Source organism: Erinaceus europaeus, chromosome 5 (genome assembly GCF_950295315.1).
Source record: "Erinaceus europaeus chromosome 5, mEriEur2.1, whole genome shotgun sequence".
NCBI classification, from domain to species: Eukaryota; Metazoa; Chordata; class Mammalia; order Eulipotyphla; family Erinaceidae; genus Erinaceus; species Erinaceus europaeus.
Window position 1 is genome coordinate 121,570,594 of NC_080166.1, and position 22,444 is coordinate 121,593,037.

A 22,444-nucleotide genomic window follows, 5' to 3' on the forward strand; every position below is an offset into this window, starting at 1 on the left:
AAAAATGGCCTCCAGGAGCAGTGGATTCATAGTGCAGAAACCAAGCCTCAGCAATAACCCTGGGGGCAAAAAAAAATCATTTGTTGCCTACCTAAAATCCATACTTAGTTGGATACCTATGCTTTATCTCATGGTCCTAGAAGTAAAAAAAAAAAAAAAAAAAAGATTTTAACATGCTAGTTTGGGGTTACTATAGAGGTCACTTGATGGAGAAATTGAATAGAAACACTATTTAGTAAGTGCGCAAGCACCTAGGTTCAAGTCCCGAGTCCCCACCTGCAGGGGGAAAGCTTTGCAAGTGGTACGCATGTCTGCAAGTGTCTCTCTTTCTGTCTCAGTCTCTAGCTCTCCCTACCTTCTTGGTATCTAGCTGTCATTATCCGATAATTTTTTTTTAATTAGGAAAATAAAATAAAAACTTTAAAAAAAACGAAATGAATTTAGGAGGCAAGGAAGTGGTCCACCAGTTAAATACACATAGAACTATGCAGAAGGATTCAAAGAAGGACCTGGGTTCAAGCCCCTACTCCCCACCTGTAGCTAAAGGTGCCTATCTTTCTTTCTCCCACATCTCTCTGTCCTATCTGAGTTTGGAGTAGGGCACCAAAGTAAAAATCCCTGGGTGGAGGGTAAGGGTAGATGATCAGCATCACTGGGGAATGAGGGAGGTGGGAGAGGAATGGGATATAGACTTTTGGTGGTGGGAATGATGTTAGTATACACTCCTATTAACTTATAGGCTCACAAATTACTATTCAACTTATAAGAGAGGGGAAGAGTGGATCGAATGTCTCAAACCTTTTGTTGCATAGACCATAGCTCTGAGCATATGTTCCTTCAATCTAAGCACTTAAGACTTAAATTAGATCCTCCAAAGGGAGGCTGGACAATATACTGTCTTCCAACTGAGGAAGGTGGGTTCTGAAATTGGGGCAGCATGGAACATTCCTACTCATGACCACAGAACGTGAGCTCAGATCTACAGTGATGCAGAGGTCACACAGGCTTCAGAGCTGAATAATGGGGCCTGAGCAGATCAAATCGATGGGGGTTACAGTAAACAATATTTATACACCTTTTCCATATTTGGGGGCTACTCTCTTCCCTGATCCAGCATTCTGGTCCTTTTTTCAGCCAAGACATCATTTCCCCAGACAATAACTAGGATCCACATGCATATCAGATGTCAGGCTCAGGAAAAGATAAACAAACAAACATAAACACTAATATAGACATGGGCCCTTTGAAATATAACTAAAATAGGCCTACTAACTATCTACAAAACAGAGACCCCCCAAATCTTCATCTGCAATATTACAGCATTTAGGTTCATGATTAGTCAACAATTTGTTTGGCTTTATATGTTAACTCTTTTTTCAGCCACCAGGTTCAAGATGTTACCATAATGCCAACCAGACTTCCCTGGGTAGAAGACCCTACCAGAGGGTGAAGCACAAAATAATGAGTTCAACATCCAAACATTAGCTAAGGAAATTAAAATAGGAGTAAAGAATTTGAAAAAATTGTAATCAGAAATACAGGAACAACAAATGAGAATATGGAAGAAAATACTAATTATCTCATGGTTATTAGAGAGCTGAAAGCTGAAATCGCTGAGCTAAGAATGCAAATAGCTGAACAAGCTAAAACAGTATCTGAGCAGGGGAACAAAATAGATTAACTCCAGAAAACAGTAGAGGGCAGAGAGAATAGAATAAAGGAGGCTGAAGACAGAATTAGCAAGATTGAGGATGAATTAGAGACAACTAAAAAAGAAGTAAGAGATCTCAAAAACAGATTAAAAGATGCTGAAAACAACAACAGAGTCTTATGGGATGACTTCAAAAGAAACAATATACGCATTATTGGCATACCAGAGGAGGAAAGAGAAGGAGAGGAAGAAAGCATTTTCCAGGCCATAATAGCTGAAAACTTCTCTAGTCTAGACAACATCAAAGACATAAAGATTCAAGAAGCCCAGAGGGTCCCAAACAGAATTAACCCAGACCAAAAGACACCAAGACATATCATACTTCGAATGGAAAGGAATAAGGATAAAGAAAGGATCCTGAAGGCTGCAAGAGAAAAACAAAGAGTCACCTACAAAGGAAAACCCATAAGATTAGCAGACTTCTCCATACAAACACTACAGGCCAGAAGAGAATGGCAAGATATCTATCGACTGCTCAATGAGAAAGGCTTTCAGCCAAGAATACTATATCCTGCTAGACTGTCATTCAGACTAGATGGAGGCATCAAAACCTTTTCAGACAAACAACAGTTGAAGGACAACCATCACCAAGCCTGCATTGAAAGAAGTTCTGAAAGGTCTCCTATAAACAACCAGACCACCATGAATAGGCCATATATCAAAACACTCTAAAACTCTACAAGAATGGCGTTAAAATATCTTCAATCTTTGATATCAATAAATATCAATGGCCTGAATTCACCTATTAAAAGACACAGAGTAGGAAGATGGATGAGAAAACACAACCCAACAATATGCTGTCTACAGGAAACCCACCTAACTCAACAAGACAAACACAGACTCAAACTGAAAGGATGGAAAACTATCATACAAGCCAATGGCCCACAAAAAAGGGCAGGAACAGCTAATCTCATATCTGACATGATAGACTTTAAAATAGATAAGGTTAAAAAAGATAGGAATGGACACTACTTAATGCTCAGAGGATGAATCAAGAGGACTTAACGATTATTAATATCTATGCTCCCAATGAGAAACCATCTAAATACATCAAACTTCTACTGAAAGAGATACAGCAATATATTAACAGTAACACAATCATTGTAGGGGATTTCAACACCCCACTCTCTCAACTTGACAGATCATCCAGGCAGAAAATCAATAAAGACATAAACTAGAACTATTGGACATTTTCAGAGTCATTCATCCCAAGAAACTGGAATACACATTTTACTCAAATACACATGGGTCATTCTCAAGGATAGACCTTCTGTTAGGCCACAAAGACAGCATCAGCCAATTCAAGAGCATTAAAATCATCCCAAGCATCTTCTCAGACCGCAGTGGAATTCAACTAACACTTAACAATCAACAAAAGATTAGTAACAGTCCCAAAATGTGGAAGCTCAACAGTACACTTCTTAACAACTTCTGGGTCAAAGAGGAAATCAAGGAAGAAATCAAAATGTTTTGAGAGTTCAATGAAAATGAAGACACAGCTATCAAAATATTTGGGACACAGCTAAAGCAGTCCTAAGAGGAAAGTTCATAGCTATACAAGCACACATTAGGAAACAAGAAAAAGCACAAATACACAGCCTGATTGCACATCTTAAAGACCTAGAAGAACGACAAAGGAACCCTAAAGCAACCAGAAGGACAGAAATCACTTAAGTTAGGGCACTTAAGTTAACATTGAGAATAGGAAAATCATACAAAAGATCAACGAAAGTAAATGTTGGTTCTTCGAAAGAGTGAACAAAATCGACAAACCTTTAGCCAGACTCACAAAACAAAAAAGGGAGAAGACCCAAATAAATCGGATAGTAAATGAAAGAGGAGATATCACAACAGACACCGCAGAAATTCAACATATCATGCGAGGCTTCTATGAACAACTATATGCCACCAAGCTAGAGAACCTGGAAGAAATGGATGATTTCCTAGATACCTACCAACTTCCAAAACTAAGTAAAGAGTAACTAGATTACATGAACAGGCCCATCACAGATAATGAAATTGAAACAGTTATCAAAAATCTTCCCAAAAATAAAAGTCCTGGACCAGATGGTTTTACAAATGAATTCTACAAAAACGTCAAAGAAGAACTAATACCTCTACTTTTAAAAGTCTTCCAGAAGATTGAAGACACTGGAATACTCCCTGCCAGCTTCTATGAAGCCAACATCACCCTGATACCAAAAGCAGACAGGGACACAACCGAAAAAGAAAACTACAGACCAATATATCTGATAAACATAGATGCGAAAATATTGAACAAAATTCTAGCCAACCAGATACAGCAATATATCAAAAAGATTGTTCATCATGACCAAGTGGGGTTTATCCCAGGCATGCAAGGTTGGTTTAATATATGTAAATTAATCAATGTGATCCACCACATCAACAAAAGCAAGACCAAAAACCACATGGTCATATCAATAGATGCAGAGAAAGCCTTTGACAAAATACAACATCCCTTTATGATCAAAACACTACAAAAATGGGAATAGATGGAAAATTCCTGAAGATAGTGGAGTCTATACATAGCAAACCTAGAGCCAACATCATACTCAATGGTGAAAACTGGAAGCATTTCCACTCAGATCAGGTACTAGACAGGGCTGCCCACTATCACCATTACTATTCAACATAGTGTTGGAAGTTCTTACCATAGCAATCAGGCAGGAGCAAGGAATTAAAGGCATACAGATTGGAAGAGAACAAGTCAAACTCTCCTTATTTGCAGATGACATGATAGTATACATGGAAAAACCTAAGGAATCCAGCAAGAAGCTTTTGGAAATCATCAGGCAATACAGTAAGGTGTTAGGCTATAAAATTAACATTCAAAAGTCAGTGGCATTCCTCTATGCAAACACTAAGTTAGAAGAAATTGAAATCCAGAAATCAATTCCTTTTACTATAGCAACAAAAACAATAAAATATCTAGGAGTAAATCTAACCAAGGAAGTGAAAGACTTGTATACTGGAAATTATGAGTCAGTACTCAAGGAAACTGAAAAAGACACAAAGAAGTGTAAAGATATTCCATGTTCATGGGTTGGAAGAATTAACATCATCAAAATGAATATATTACCCAGAGCCATCTACAAATTTAATGCTATACCCACTAAGATCCCAAGCACAATTTTTAGGAGAATAGAAAAAATGCTACAAATGTTTTTCTGGAACCAGATAAACATGTCAACTGTATCCTTGATATTAATGGAAACAGTTATACATGATGTCATTTGTATGCAGGCAAAAAGTCTTTAAATAAAACTCTGTAAACAGAGGCCAGAGACGCTTCTCTCCTGCACCTAAAGCAAAAAACAAAACAAACGAAAAAAAAAACACACACACAAAAAAAACAAAAAACCTCTTTCCTACTGAATAAAATAAGAAAAAAAAAGGGGGGGTGGGAGTTAGATAGCATAATGATTATTCAAAGACACTCTCATACCTGAAGCTCCAAGTCCCAGGTTCAATCCCCTGCACCACTATAAGCCAGAACTGAGCATTACACCAGTGTACCCCCCTCCCCTTCAGGGGGGTTGTTTTGCAAGCAGTGAAGCAGGTCTGCAAGTGTCTATCTTTCTATCCCCTCTGTCCTCCCCCCATCCTCTCTCAATTTCTCTGTCTTATCCAGCAACAACAACAGCTATAACAACAATAACAACCACAACAAGGGCAACAAAATGGGAAAAGTAGCCTCCAGGATTCATAGTGCTGGCACTGAGCCCCAATGATAACCCTGGAGTTAAAAAAAATAATTATTAAATACATAAATAAAACACACACACATGTGTTGCTTTTGATGCCATTACAGTACTTTTTTCTCTATTTCTCATTTTTCATTGCTAGTGCAGAAAAATAGAACTATTTTGTTCCCTGACCTTGTATCCCGAAATCTTGGTAAATTTACTGATTCTAGTAACTTTTTGACAGGTGCTTCGGAATTTTCTTGTTTTCATTTTTTGTTTGTCTGTATTTGGTTTTTGCCTCCAATTGCTGGGGCTCGGTTTTGGTTCTACGAATCCACCACTTCTGCCATCCTCCTCCTTCCTTCTTATTCAATAGGACAGAGAAAAATTGAGAGGCGAGGGGGGAGATAAAGAGGGGAAGACAGGCCCTGCAGACCTGCTTCACTGCTCATGAAACATCCTTCTGCAGGTAGGAAGCAGGGGCTCAAACCTGTGTCCTTATGCATATCCTTGTACATAGTACTATGTGCACTTAATGAATGCACCACCACCCCGGCCCCTGACTCTTTGGAATTATCTATATAGATAATTATGTTATCTGTTAATGGAGAATTTCATGTTTCCTTTTCAATCTGAATATTTTTTCAATTCAGTGCAAAATCAGTGAAATATATCAAGAATCATAAAATTTAGCAAGCTAAGTAGAGAAATTTCAGAGATGACTATAAATATAAGTAGGTAATAAAGATGATGGTGATTATTTCAGTTCAGTTCTCTTTTAAGTTTAAATATAAGCAGTTAATGAGGACATATTATATGGCAAGCACTGTTTTAAGTGATGAAGAATGTGGTGTGAGGAGTATATAGTCTTTAACACAGGCAAAAAGAAAACAAGTTAATATACGAACAAAAATCACACATATATAAAAATGTCAGGTAGTATTTTTTCATTTTCATTGAACTAATGAAAGAAAAATAAAGCAGACACAACCACACAAATTCTGACTGAGGAAAAAGGAAATGGCATTTAAAAGACTGAAATGAACTGAGATTAAGTCAGGAAAAATTCAGAGCATGAAAATTCCAGGCAGAGGGCCCCGGGTAGTGGCACACCAGGATTCCAGTTTGAGCCCCCTGGCTCTTTATAATTGGTGAAGCAGGTCTGCAGGTATCTATCTTTCTCTCCCCCATCTTTCCCTCCCTCTCAATTTCTCTCTGTCCTATCCAAAACATCGAAAAAATGGCCACAGGAACAGTGGATTTGTAGACATTGAGCCCCAGCAATAACCCTGGCAGAAAAAAAGAAAAGAAAAAGAGAATTCATACTGCACCGAAGTAAAAGACTCTACGGTGGGTGGGAGGGTTCAGGTCTTGAAACATGACCGCAGAGGAGGAGCTAGTGCAGGTTGCATTGTTATGTAGAGATGTTATACATGTACAAACTATTGTATTTTACTGTCAACTGTAAACCATTAATCTCCCAATAAAAAAATTTTTAAAAAGAAAATACCAGGCAGAAAACAGCCAGAAAAATGCCTTGAGAAGTAGATTTGTTGGTCCCCAACATATGTAACTTTACAATATGGGGTAGAATCACTCAGATAATGAATGGGGATTGATAAAGAAATAAAAAAATCTGAGGAATGAGAGCTTGAAGTCACCAAGATTTAGAATGGAACTTGTTATAATGGGGTTTGCTTTCTGAAATCCATGCATGAGAAAATGGATTGTCAAAAAAATAATAAAAAAAAAAAGGATTGTCAACAGTGTTACCCCCTCTCTAAGCCATTTAACTGCTACTGTTTGTCCAATCTTTAGACCAGCCTATATGGGTTTTTCTTATTGTATATTCCTCAGACTACTGTGTTAGCTTAAGAGACTTATTTAAAAAAATTAAGTTCTATCTTCAATCTTACCAAATAAACCTCTGGGAGCACAGAACAAAACAATCTAGATGTTTCTCATATCCACTAAATCTGAAAACTAGTCAACTGGAGAGGGAAAAAAAATAAAAAAGGAAGAACAAAAAGAAAAATTAAGAGTGGAAGGGAAATAATAGGACATAGAAAGGGAACAAACTGACGTTAGTGAAACTATGAAGGACTCTGACTCAACTTGAGGGCAAGCTGGAAAAGGTTCTCAGGTTTTTGAAGAAGAGAACTCAACTATCTTAGCTATACATTATGATAAAGAAAGGGAATGGACAGACTTAGTAAGAAGACACTATTCAGCTCCTCAAGTTTTCCTTATCTTTTGGTCAGAACTATCAGTACTAAAATTCCTTAGTTCTTGCTGGTGGGAGTGTAAACTGGCTCAGCCCTTGTAAACAAAAGCACCTATCAGAAGACATCTATGTATGCCTATGTTCATAGCAGCACAATTTGTTTAAAAAAAAAAAAAATTATGTGATGAAATACTACTCAGCTGTTAAAAATGATGGTCATCTTGGCACCATATTGAATGGAACTTGAAGACATTGTGTTAAGTGGGATAAACCAAAAAGAGAAGGACAAATAGCAAATGATCTCACTTATAAGCAAGACTTAATAAATACAAACGGGGAGGGAGAACGCAAAATAAAGCATAGACTAACTGGCCGTGGTGCACATCAAACCAAGGGATTGTAGGGAAGGAGGAAGGAGGAGGGAGAGAAATTTGGGGTCTCGGTGCATAATGAAATTATACCCATGTGACAATGACTGCAATAACCCCATTAATAAAAAGATAATAAAATCCAATAAGGAGATTAAAAATAAATAAAACAAAATCCCTCCATTATTGATATGTATGTCTTACATAATCTAAGTCAAAAATGTTTTCGGAATAATATAGAATTGGGCATTATTCTAGAAATGGTGGGTTAATAATTTCTTTCAATTAGAGGTACTTCAAATTTTACTTACTAAGTGTAACGAAAAAGATAACCCATGTGTAAATTGTAAATCATTTTCTCTATTCCATTATGGAGGCAGAATATATAGATACTCTTAGTGAAGATAGGTTGAGATTTGGAGGCTACTTTTCAAGGCACAGTTTTAAATAAAACAATTTTGTGCATATAAAACACAGCTGAACTCCTTACTTTGATTTATGAAAAATAAATTTATTACATAACACCTTGTGTTTAACAATGTTCAATTTTTTTTTAAATTCAGAATACTTGTGTCATTCATGTAAAATAGTTTGATACAGTACATTGTATGTTATAGTTTTTCTTTTCCTCAAAAATTCTAAGGCTCTCCTACTCCCTCTCCTTTGCTGAAGTAAGGGCACCCTAAACAACGTGCGAACAAATTTTAAGAAAGAAAATTAATTGAACAAAATTTTAATAGCACTACACCAATCAGCTTTAAAATCAGGACAAAATATCTGAATTGGATGCCGCACCTTTTTAAGGAAGTTATTGTTCATGCTTTTTTCTTCTTAAAGCATGCTCACATATCAGCAACACCAACAGGAAAAAATAAAATGCTGTCTATGACAATCATTTCAGTTTGTTTGCTGAACCAAACAGGTCTATATCAATGACAACATAGTAATTACTATCAAATAGCAGCTTTAATACCAGTCAAGTCATATATTGAAAATAAAACCAAACTCATAAACTGGAAATTAATCTTTGGGAGTTTTGAAACTTTCCTGGGGGAGAAGAAGCAACTATGTGGTTTTTTGCATTTTCAAAAAAAACCCAAGCAATATTCTTGGTCAAAAAACACTGATTAATGTAGAAAATGAATCACCCCACTGATAAGACACTAAAATGAAAGGTGTACCAAAATAATCTCATTTTGAGGCTTGGTTATTGTGTTGAATTAACATATACTATATGTTTCAAGTACCAGTTAAACTTGTGTGTGTGTGTGTGTGTATGTGGGTATGTGTGTGTGTGTGCGTGTGTGTACACTATTGGTCAGATAACGTTGTTACACTGAAGGAATTCACCACATACAATGACAAATGCTTGCCCCTAGCACATTTCACAGCTTCAACTGCTACAGACTGTCACTGAAAAAAATGCATTGGTCAGTCTGAACCATGTCAAGTAAACTATGGAAGTAGCAAATCCACAACACAAACTGTGCTAGCACTTTCTTTTCAAGTCTAACTCCAAAACAGGTACAACTTGGAAGCCACTACCCCAATCTGTGAAAAATGGTGGAACTTGGCTACTGGACATTTTTAATATGTGGTTGTACAGTACATTCCCACGGCCCATACCAGTTCCCGCCGAGAGCTGCATGGCCAGTCCTGCAGCATTAGCAACAGTGCATTGACAATATTCCAACGCAGCTCAGTACCGGTGTGTCTGATGTGAGTACTGGGGAGGCTGCTGGGAGGTAGTTGAATATCCCATGCTGCTCTGTGGCTGTGATGTGCTTGGTCCAGGGTTGGGATAGGCAGCATGTGGATTGGAACGCTGGAAAAGGAGAGTGAGGGAGAAATGTGATCCAGTTGTGTCTATGAGTGGGTAACACCCAAGCGAGCAAGGCTGATGTGTGTTTGAAATGTCATTTATTTCAAAGCAATTTAAAAGTCTTATATGTATCAGCTGTAGAGTTAAATGACAACCTACCCCCACCCCAATCTTTGAAAATCAGCTTTTCTCTATAAAGGCCAGAAGTATTGCCAATAAATGGCGCTAATTCAAATCTTATTACCATGCCACACAGTAACCTATAGAACTAACCTCATTTCAATGGGTTTTTTTCTTTTGTATCACTTGATATATAATCATAAATTTGCTTCAGATGTCTATACATGAACTAAATGATGCATACATTAAATTAAATGCTAATTTACATGTTTCTTCAAGAGAAATTTCTCCAACACACATGATTGAAGGGTAAAAAATCAGTTTGTGCTACGAATCATACACTAAGATGATATCTATTAAAAGTGTAGCAAGAGTGGTACTTCCACTTCTAAAAATCACCTAAGGAGAAACATACTGAAAAAATTTAGAAGGGGCCAGGCGGTAGCACAGCAGGTTAAGTGCAGGTGATGCAAAGCTGAAGGGCTGGTATAAGGATCCCGGTTCAAGCCCCTGGCTCCCCACCTGCAGGGGGGTCACTTCACAAGTGGTGAAGCAGGTCTGCAGGTGTCTGTCTCTCCCCCTCTCTATCTTCCCCTTCTCTCTCAATTTCTCTCTGTCCTATCCAGCAACAACAACAGCTATTACAACAACAAGGGCAACAAAAATGGGAAAAATGGCCTCCAGGCACACAGGATTCATGGTACAGGCACCAAGCCCCAGCAATAACTCTGGAGGCAAAAAAAAAAAAAAAAATAGAGAGCTCTACTTTTGATCTGTTACATTATTATTCTCATGATTGTTTTCTCATACTATCAGTTCCCAAGATAAACAATGAAAGCCAAACCTCACTACTTTCCTCTTTCAAAGCATATGTAATTAATCATATAATTCTAAATTCTGCCTTCCCCAACACAGACAATATTTTAACAGGAGTATTACAAGAAACTGCAGCCAGAAGTTTTCTTTTTAAAGTTACCCACACAACCACAAAACAACAAAAAAGCACAGCACATTTTCTTGTTTTTAGTGGAACAGGGTAGAGCACTGCTCTAGCTTCCTATGAGTGTCTTCATTTCAGTATATAGAAACATTCTAGAGAGGCATTCTTTCCATCTGGACAAGAAGAAAAACATGCTGGAACAAATATCAACTTTCCCCATGCCTCCAATGTCTGTCCATAATTTCCCTGCTTGATTTACTGAAGAGAAATACTGCCGTGAGAGACAATGATTTTCAGTCATAAAGGCTAAACTTTTCCTTAACCAAAGTAGAGCTATATCTAATTCTCAAATGCAATAATATCTGGGTTCAAGGGAGTTTAGTAAGATCCTTTGTCCTGGGACCGGGTGGTGGCGCACCTGGTTGAGCGCACATGTTATAGTGCTCAAGGACCTGGGTTCGAGCCCCTGGTCCCCACCTGCAGAGGGAAAGCTTTACAAGTGGTAAAGCAGTGCTGCAGGTGTCTCTCCTTCTCTCTCCCTATCTCCCCTACACTCTCGATTTCTGGCTGTCTCTATCCACTAAATAAAGATAGTTAAATAAATAAGTCTTTTTTCCTCCTTTAATAAGTAAGTGACTAATTTGTGGGGTTTTCAGTATTTGTCCCATGTTGGAATCCAGTTCAGTTGAGAACATTAGGATAAGTAGTGTAGTTTTCAAAATAGGTCTTTCTGCAATGGAACTGACAATGTCACTTGACCCGGGAGAGGAGAGAAGAAAACACAGCTGCTGCTGCTCCTCCATAGCCCGGCCTCCAAAAGTCTCTGACAATGTCACTTAATGGGATCCTCAAGTATGCAAACTAGTGAGCAGCCTTTGTAGTCAGATCTGAGTATGAATCTACCACTGATTCACTGGGCTAACACTGGAAACTTATTTAACCCTGGTTTTAGTTTTCTCACATAACAATGGCAACACTATCTCACAAGGGTTGTCATGACTGAAGGCATTACATGTTTTATATTTGGTATAATAACTGGCATAATATAAGTACTCTACAATCTGTTATTATAGTCAGCACCAGCCCAACTTTCAAGACTAAGGGTTTACTATGCACTACGACTCCAACTAGTCACTTTAATAATGATTTTGCTATAAAATGGCAAAAGTGACTGACTGGCAAATTGTATTAAATACTTTTGTTAGACTAAGTTCTCTGCCTTAGCATACATTCTCTCCTTATCTAACCCTTACCATAAGCTTGAACTTATTAGCACCTACAAATAAGGAAACCTTGAGTATTTGGCATCACTTACTCAAGGTTGCCCAAAAGACAGCAGTTGAGATAGAATTTGAAAGACTGTGCTCCTCACAGTTTTGGTATTTCATTGTTTCAAAACAAGAGATAACACTAACTGATATCTATTATATTCTTAGTATAAGGTTTGTGCTAAGATACATCACTTCAACTTCCATACAAACTGCAGATTAGGTTTCGATGATTTCAGTTTATAGAAGAAAAAAAAAATGTCAGGAAATGTTATATTACTTGTCCACAGTAATAGAACTCATAAATGGTGTAAGTTAAATTCAATCATTCTAAGCCTGTCTAGTTCAAAAGTCTAAGCTCACACTACTGTACCACTGACAACACTTGGAACATTCCAAAAATTTTTATGTCAATGTATTTCTCCAGATAGAGAAAGGTCAATATTTCCTTAACTACATTTCAATGATCATAAACCCACATGCAAGTACTGACATAGCCAATACAAAATAAAACTAAAATACCTGATAGTCTGAGGTCATGATCAGTCCACCTGAGGTAGTGGTAGGAGGAACAACTCTCACTTTTTTCAATGGGGGTCCCTGTGTGTGACTGCTGTCTTGATTCCCTGGGTGACCAGTTCCATTAGTATGGTTATTGCCCTGTTGCTGCTGCTGGTTCTTCTCAAGTGGTTAAACAGAAAAGTAAAATTCAACTCAGAAGAAGAACAACATTGTCAAAAAAGAAAATATTACAGGAGCACTGAATAAAACAGGAAGCTGCTAGCTGTACTTTAATACTTACTTTGTCTCCTTTGTCATCAGGTTCTTCTTCTGTTAAAAATTCTCGTTTTGGGTAAGGGATTTGACAACCGGCAAAAACACTGATCATTAAAAAACAAAAAATATTTCTGGTATAGTAATCAATGCATCAGTGCTTAATTTAAATGCTTTTTGTTTTAATCTTTAAGATGAACTTTGTATCAAATACCTTTCACTCAATTGACTAATCAGTGACATTTTAACACATCATTTGATTTTCATTATATAAAAATAATCAATAGCCATTTACTATGAAAATATCCTTCTTTTATCCCACCATTATTATTCATTGCTATACCCAAAATATAGATTCCAGTTGAAATGTCACAATTCAAATACATTATTTTTACTGCTATTACATTTAAAACAAGAGATACCATAGCAAATACAAAAATTTATTGGAAATGGGATTTACAATTGGGACACAAAATTGTAGTTGCAAGCAATGAGAAATCTCAGAGTTTGTGTGCCCTATAGCATGCATGATCAATCTCTAATATACAACTGGATTACTGCCAAAACTAATGCCAGTGGCATTTCATAAAGCAAGAGATGAACAGAAACCCTGTCAGTTATAAAAGCTTGAATGACACTTCAATCATCAAAGTTCATTTTTTGCTTGTTATAAGAATTTCCTTGGATTCCCATCTGAAAGGAGTAGCAATATGGAATTAACAAATAAATAAAAGCATGCTCTAAAAAACTCTCCCATGCTGGTGAGTTAATAAATTTGATTACTTACTCTGATGTAGGAAGTGGGTCTTCTAAGAAATAGGGATCCTGCATAGCCTGTTCTGAGGTAATTCGCTTTATTGGGTCCATAGTAAGCAACTTTTGAAGCTGAAATCATAAAAAAATTACTATATTATTTCTCATAGGTATACTATTCAGTACATGAGTGGAAGACATGTAGTTTTTGATGAATACCTTAAAAATTTAGAGGTGACTATTCCCTAAAGTGAACAAATGTAACAAAAAGCCACACTCATTAAACTTAATGAAGTCACTTATCTCACTTAGTTCTCTTGTAAGTAATTATACCTATGTTTTCTTATGAATCAATGACTTTATCTGATTTAGAAAAGGAGTTGTATTTTTTATTCTTTGTTTTTAAGGAGTATTTTTTTAAATAACTTATTTGTTCACTGGGTAAAGACAGAGAAATTGAGAGGAAAGAGAGACAGGGAGAGAGAAAGACTCTTAGAGTGCTACTTCACTGCTTATGAAGCTTCCCCACTGCAGATGGAGACCAGGGCTGTGAACCAGGATCTTTGAGTACTGTAATATGTGTGCTCAATCAGGTATAGCACTGCCTAGCCCCTGTATTATTTATTCTTCCTAAATGGTGAAATACACAAGCCATGTGTGTTTAAATTTAAATCCAAATTAGCCAAAACTAGATGAAATCAAAACATCAGTTTATCAGTCACATCAAGTACCTATTTAGAATTCAGCAACCTCATGTGGTTAGTGTCCATACTGATAATGGAAAGTAAATATGTACTTTAGGAAGTACATATGGAAGCTGAAAAATAACTGTGAAGTACAACAGTATGGTAAGGAGACTACCATAACTCCATTTTGTCACTTACTAGCTGAGTCAAATTATTAATTTGGTCAAATTACTAATTCCTTAGTGATCCTACTTGTCAAATGGAGGTTAAAATTATTATTACATAATTTTAAATAATTCCAAAAATAATTAACTAATTAAATAATTCTATCTTGCCACTTAGTAGCTGAGTCAAATTACTCATTTCTGGTCAAATTACTAATTTCTTAGTGATCCTACTTGTCAAATGGAGGTTAAAATTATACCTACTATCATAAATTTGTCTTTAGAATTAAATGAGATGATGTACCGAAAGGAATTATAATGGTTAAATGGATAAATAAAAGCTAGTAATATTATTGATACAGGTAGAAATGCCATGTTAGGGGAGATAGAATAGCAGTTTATTCAACAGACTCTCATGCCTGAGGTGCACAAGTTCCAGGTTCAATCTCTGGTACCAGCAGAAGTGACAGCTGATCAATGTTCTGGTGGTGAGAGGGTGAGGGAAAGAGTCAGAGTAATGTGAAAATTCATTGGCTTTTTTGTTTGTTTGTTCGCTTTGTTAAAATCTCTACAAGCTAGGGTGTGAATTTAATGTGACATATCCAACTAGTATCCAAATAGTAACCTCTTAGCTGCTAATCTTTATTCTAATGGAATAAGTTTTTAGACTTTAGAATACATTAGAATCACTATCTTTCTCTCCCACTCTCTATTTTCAACTCCTCTCTCCATTTCTTTGTCCTACCCAACAACAACAACAACAACAACAATAACAATAACTACAACAATAAAACAACAAGGGCAACAAAAGGGAACAAATAAATAAAAATAAGTTAAAAAAAGTTAATGGGAGATGACACATTAGGGAATAGAAAGACATAAAGTATTTAATACAGAAGAAATGCTGAGAAGATCTAAATTTAATTTTAATGATCTGAGACTTCAGCAGTATAATTTTATTTCTAGAGTTGATGAAAAGCACAGATTTGCTGTTTGAAATACTCAATAGTTCTGATGAAATTATAATAGAGCTTTCAGAGGGGCACCCAAAATACAGAACTCCAGTAAAAGCAAGCAAATATGTTGCAAACAAAGTCGATCTCTAACATTGATGTGGTGATGGCAGTTAAGTTACCTCAGACTTCAATGAAAGTGACTTATGGGGAAGTATGAGTAATCCCCATTAAGTCACGACTTTCAGTCTACCACTATAATCATTGGGTTAGAATAAATACATTCATAATGTTAAAAGATCTAATCTTTCAAGATAGGTCCTGTTGTAAATTATAATACATCATTATTTAATAATATACTATGGGGTAATATGATAGCCTGAATACCATTTTTACACATTGCTAAGACAAAATATGTGATATGACATTATATGCAATAAGTAGAAGCAAAATGAATATGTGAAGAAGAAAAAAAACAGAAATAGAAAAAATTGTTGCAAAGTAGACTGGTACTGTAATAAAGAATAATATAAATTGGGGAATCGGGCGGTAGCACGGCGGCTTAAGCACAGGTGGCGCAAAGTGCAAGGACCGGCAGAAAGATCCTGGTGAGAGCCCCCAGCTCCCCACCTGCAGGGGAGTCACTTCACAAGTGATGAAGCAGATCTACAGGTGTCTATCTTTCTTTTTTTTTTTTTTTAGGTGTCTGTCTTTCTCTCCCCCTGTTTTCCCCTCCTCTCTCCATTTCTCTCTCTCCTATCCAGTAACAAAAAGGGCAACAAAATGGAAAAAAATGGCCGCCAGGAGCAGTAGATTCGTAGTGTAGGCACCGGGCCCCAGCAATAACCCTGGGCAAAAAAAAAAAAAAAAAAAAGAAGAATATAAACTTTAAAAGTGAATCAACTCACTAAATAATATTGAAAATAGTGGTGATAGTAGTAGGGATGTGGGAGGGGATGGAAGATGGCAGAGTAGGTAAAGGACAAGACTTGCATGTATGAGGCCCTGAGTTTAATCCCCAGTGCAGCGAGTGCCAGAGTGCTCGGGCCTCTTTCGGCCTCTCTCTCACAATTAATAGCTAATTAACTAGCTAATAGACCTGAAAACACATATACTGGGAAACAGAGATAAAAGCATTTTAGACCGGGGCCGGGTGGTGGTGCACCTGGTTGAGCGCATGTATTACAACTCGCAAAGAAACGGGTTCGAGCCCCCGATCCCCACCTACAGGAGGGAAGTTTTGCCAGTGATGAAGCAGTGCTGCAGGTGTCTCTCTGTTTCTCTCCCTATAACTTCCTTCCCTCTTGACTTCTGGCTGTCCTTATCCAATAAATAAATAAATAAATAAATAAATAAATAAAGTATTTTAGACCAAGTAAAATACAATACACTTCCTCTACTTCTCCATAATATCTTATGTAACTTCTTGCAAAAACATAATATTGAAAACATTTTCCAAATATCATAGTGCAAAAATATAATAAAAAATATTTTGTATTTGCTTTATTCTAGAGAGAAAGAAAGATACAGAGAGAGAGAGAGAGAGAGAGAGAGAGAGAGAGAGACCGAGACCAGAGCATAGCTCAGCTCTGGCTTATGATGGTCTAGGGAACTTAAGCTGGGACTTTAGGAACTCAGGAATGAAAGTCTTCTTACATAACCATGTGTGCTCTCCCTCCCCTAAAAATATAATCTTATTATAAATAAAGTTAAGTGGGAATGGTTGGATATAATTGGTCATGAATTATTTTGATCATACGTGAGTCCATATAGTTTCTACATAAAACACTTTTCCTATTATACTCTGATAAATATTGTATCTCTTATATTCTTACAGAAAATTTAAAAAATATATACCATCATCAAAGGATGGTTAATACCCAAGTTAAAAAAAAAACATTTTAGGAGTTACAAATTTTGTAAATAATCTTTAAAGAAAAATATTTCTGAATTTGTGGGAGTGTTTTCTTCTTGTTCTCTGAAATTTTTAAATAATTGATGAAAACCAACAAATGAAACTTTATCAACACTCTTGACAGATCTAGTATAACAGTTATTTTTAAAAAGTATAATATAACCAGATGACTAGCTCTAATTTAATAGTTTTGGAAAAAAAAGTATTTTGATGTCTTTTTTAGTATGCACCAGTGAGGTGTCTGTATTTACATTAAGGTACCTTAAAATAACACTAAGTAAAAAAAGTTTCAAAAATTGGAGAGAAATATATCATGGCCTTGGGCTAGTTAGGGAGGAAAAAATTCACTTCCTTAATACTATTCTTTTTATTATCTTTATTTATTGGATAGAGACAGCCAGAAATCGAGATGGAAGGGGGTGATAGAGAGAGAGGGAGAGAGAGAGAGAGAGACACCTGCAGCCCTGCTTCACCATTTGCAAAGTTTTCCCCCCTGCAGGTGGAGACTGGGGGCTTGAACCCAGGTCCTTCTTGCACATTGTAACACATATACTCAACCAGGTGCACCACCACCTGGCCCCATTAGTACTATATTTTAAAGCTTACCAAGTGGAATGCTTTACTGTCTGGCTTAACTTTATGTTTTTCCATATACTTGATAAGGCTGCAATTGGTATACCTGAAAAAGAAATAATATGAAGTAAGTATATTAGATCTAAGGTTAATTTTATGACTGATTTTTCCAACCAGAATAATTTTAATCATAATCAATATAATATCTATTAAAGTTATGCAATTAGTAAAAAAAAAAAGCACTGAATCAATTTTATATTTTATTTCAACAATAGTTATTTTTGAATGGATAAAACATGATTAAATGTAAGGTAATTTCATATATGCTGAATCATTTTTACCATATAAATATCATCTCAATAATTATATAAAACAATATATGTGTCAAAAGTTTTATTTAATCTTACAAATAAGTTTATAATAAAAAAAACAGCAAAATTGTTACTGTTCTCAAAATGCCCCTCTCAAGTCTCTAAACCCTGAATGGTAAATAAATGAAATACTCTTTCTTTTTAAAACCTGATTAAAATTACTACACACTGAAGGTTCATAAGCATCATAAGCAAGTTTGTCGGGTTTTGACTGCCTCAGTTATGTGCTTTCCACTAAGGCCTAGTTTCTAGGAAGTAATAAATTTGGAATGATGAATTATTTTTTCATATCCAATTCAGCTGTTTACACTACATATTGCCTTTAAATAATCATTTAAACACTCTAGGGTGTCATAAAGTATTTCTTAGAGGGAGTCGAGTGGTAGAGCAGCAGGTTAAGTGCATGTGGTGCAAAGCACAAGAACCGGTGTAAGGATCCCGGTTCGAGCCCCCGGTTCTCCACCTGCAGGGGAGTCGCTTCACAGGCGGTGAAGCAGGTCTGCAGGTGTCTGTCTTTCTCTCCTCCTCTCTGTCATCCTCTCCTCTCTCCATTTCTCTCTGTCCTATCCAACAACAATGACATTAATAACAACAACTACAAAAACAATGAAAAAACAACAAGGGCAACAAAAGGGAAAATAAATACATATAAAAATATTTCTTAGAGTAATTACTTATTAGAATAACCTTATTTTGAGTGTTCCATTATATTAAATATTCGTTACACTGATTATTCTAGAAAGGCAAGTGTAAAATCTATTTTCTTTCCAACTTACGTATTTCTTCTGAAATCTTTCATTAATGTTGAATGTTCAGGCATCTTTTTTATATCTTCCCAATCTTTATCTGTGAAATACATTGATAAAATTTTATGTTATCTAAATTCTTAATTTCAGAAATTTTAATATAGGTTACTTCAATTTTAACTATATCTCCTTATTTTTCAGTCTTTGGATGCACAGCATCTCAAATATATAATCAACTCTAGTAAACAACTTATTTTGAACTGTAAATACAATTCCTTAACTCACAGTATTCAATTAATTTTACTATAAGTTGCCCTAATTTAATGGTTAGAAAGAAGTGAATTATGAACAAATATTTCTATCATTAAACAATTACATTTCTACTTGTAAAGCCACTTTTTCGTCTTTTCCACTGAATTTCTTGATTAAATCAACAAGCAATTTATGGAAAAATGTATTACTCCTTAGTAGTTTTTAATAAATTCCTTCCTTTCTGCATGGGTCTCCTTCCTGTCACCTTACTTTGGTCAGCCACCACTGTAAGTAGTAATCACTGTCTGAAATGTAGCAGGAGATAATCAGACTATTAGTAAGCCAATTTAGTACCATGGTAAAATCACCCCCAGCCACTAGATCCACAGTGGACTTTCAATGCGTCTACTAGAAGCACACACTGCAAGGGGTATCTCTTTGGCTTAAAATGGCCTTAAGAGGGGAGTCGGGCTGTAGCGCAGCAAGGTTAAGCGCACGTGGCGCAAAGCACAAGGACCGGCATAAGGATCCCGGTTCAAACCCCGGCTCTCCACCTGCAGGGTAGTCGCTTCACAGGCGGTGAAGCAGGTCTGCAGGTGTCTATCTTTCTCTCCTCCTCTCTGTCTTCGCCTCCTCTCTCCATTTCTCTCTGTCCTATCCAACAACGACAACAACAATAAAACAACAAGGGCAACAAAAGGGAATAAATAAAATAAATATAAAATATATATATTTAAAAAAATGGCCTTAAGAGGTTTTCCTTCAACTTGTAAAAAATGTTACATAGCCTCCACAGATATCACAGATTATAAAATAAACTACATACTTTAAATAACTAAATGGAATTTTCTCAACTACCTCTTTGCTCCAAGTCTCCTGTGTTATTAATTTCTCAAGCCAGAAATCTTGAAAACATCACTTGCTCCTCTTCAATTATCCACTCCCTAGGAAATGTGCTCTTTATTCTCCAACCTTATTGAAGTTTTACAATTGGAGTAGTGGATAGAGGCAACTAGTTTCCCTGATTTAGTAACTTCTTTTACTTTTGTTACTGACGTCCTAGTATTTCTAAAATATAGCATACATAATCTCAGTTGTTATCTAGAGTTTATCATGGATTCTTATTCCTTAGCATGTCAAATCTAATGTCTGCTGCCCAATTTTCCAGTTCTTTATAAGCTGAGTCTAAGGGTAGACTGTCATATCACATATTACACATCTCCTATAGAAAGAAGACTTCCCCTCTTACACCTCCTTTTGTCGTGTTACTTTTTCCACGGACTTAGAATAGGTGCATTTAGAAATGGGACAAAAAGGCTATTATCTCCATCTACTCAAACCATATCTACTAATCAAACATCCTACTTAGAACAGTCTACTGTAACCTCCAAGAGGGCAAGACTCATGTCTGTTATATCAATAGTATTTTATACTAAGCACAGATTCATACACATGGCCAAGTACACAGTAAATATTAAGAGACTAAATGAAATCCCTGCTACAACAAGGCAGTCCTCATAAAACAGTTGACCAGCCTTGGAGAAAGGCACTATCAGTGTTGTTTTTCTGTGTCTGTTGATATAATACTCTTACAAGAATATAGAACTGTTCACATAATGTTTCTGTAGTTAAGCTGCTGTAATAACCACAGAAAACATCTTAATAAAAAGCAATTTCTAGTAAGTAGTCTGGCTAAAAATTTTTAGAAGTTTTATACTCTGGTTACTCTTCAGTTCGCATAAATCTTCACCTTTTACTAAAAATTTTTAGAAGTTTAAAACATTTTTATTAGTCTCTTTCACTGAGCAGTTTTTGGTAACTGATAAACTACTTTTCTGTGATACAACAAGCAACTGGAATATAGTTGAAAACATCTAACATTCATGATGAGACACCTAAATAACCTTTCCTTAATACTAGACTCTCACCCACATCCTGACTAGTCTAACAGGACTCGTAAAAAGAATGTTCTTAATTGGTGGAAGAGATAGCTCACCTGGTAGGAGATAGCTCACCAGGTTCAAGACCCAGCACCACATGGGAGATGCTATGGAACTGGAGGAAGTCCCAGAACTGTGGTGTCTCTCCCTATCTCTGTTTCTCTGTGTCTGAATGTTAAGTGGCCCAGAGCAGAGCCTTGGTTGCATAGAAATAAAAAAATAAAATAAATAAAATATTCTTAACAACAATGGGTTATATAGCCAAAAATCCTATTACTCAATATAATGTGCTTCTGTAGAGTGCCCTAATTAAAAGTAATGTTAAAAATGTATAATCAAGTCCAAAGTATTATATGTATTTCCATAAAATACATACTATTAAATTTTATTTAGTTCCTACTAGTAAGAATTAATGGTATCTTCTAAATATAAATATTGCAAATACTTCATAATTTCAAATATTAAACAACAAAACAAAAGCAAAACCAAAATAAAATAAAAATACAGTCCTCAAATTCAAGTGACTCAAATATTTTATGCTAATATGTGAACTCAACAAATTTTGCTACTTTTTGATATTTGATTTATGCAAGCCATAAATATAAATAGAATAAAAATAGTTTTCAATAGCTAAAATATATAGCTTTCCGATGAAGATATCTAAATTCAAACAACAGTGATTTAAAAACAAATACATAATGTGTACCTGCAGGAAATCCCATTACATTGAATATTCTGTCCAGCTGGTCATGGTGATAAGGATTACTAGTTTTGATGTCCTCTTGTCGACAGTGAAATATTGGTTCTGACGTTAGTAGTTCTGCAAATATACACCCTATAGCCCAAATATCTTTAAAACAAAAACAAAACAAAACAAAACAAAAAAAGAAAAGAGAAAAAAAAGAAAAAGAAAAAGGAGGAAAATAAAGTGGTTCTTTCCAAAAGAAAATGCATTTTTATTGTGGTGGGGAGTTTTTTTTTCTTTCCCTAATATTCCATAGTAATTTCTTAGCAATTGCAATCATTAATGTTACAGATTATTGCTCTAAATATACCTTCTCATCCCATCTACCCACATTTTCACTTTGTTATAACTCTACCCCTCCCCAACAGCTTTGTTTCTAACTTAAAAGTAAAAATTTTTAATTGACTTATGA

The 22,444-nt window shown here is 35.9% G+C and overlaps 1 protein-coding gene across 9 annotated transcripts in view; it reads right to left on the minus strand.

Annotated features, from left to right (window-relative positions):
* CDK8 (cyclin dependent kinase 8) overlaps positions 1–22,444 on the minus strand; it is a 243,254-nt gene that overhangs the window by 146,286 nt on the left and 74,524 nt on the right. For 2 of the 9 annotated variants that reach the window (XM_060191714.1, XM_007528607.3), the window contains 7 exons: positions 21,994–22,137; positions 19,126–19,195; positions 18,012–18,084; positions 13,722–13,819; positions 12,963–13,041; positions 12,683–12,841; positions 8,501–9,835 (listed from right to left, as the gene is read on the minus strand). In XM_060191714.1, coding sequence (XP_060047697.1) covers positions 9,710–9,835; positions 12,683–12,841; positions 12,963–13,041; positions 13,722–13,819; positions 18,012–18,084; positions 19,126–19,195; positions 21,994–22,137 — 749 coding nt within the window. In that variant the 3' untranslated portion in view covers positions 8,501–9,709. Of the gene's footprint in view, positions 1–8,500; positions 9,836–12,682; positions 12,842–12,962; positions 13,042–13,721; positions 13,820–18,011; positions 18,085–19,125; positions 19,196–21,993; positions 22,138–22,444 lie in introns of those variants that run through there. The other 7 variants (XM_060191712.1, XM_060191711.1, XM_007528608.3 and 4 more) reach the window with 7 other exon arrangements.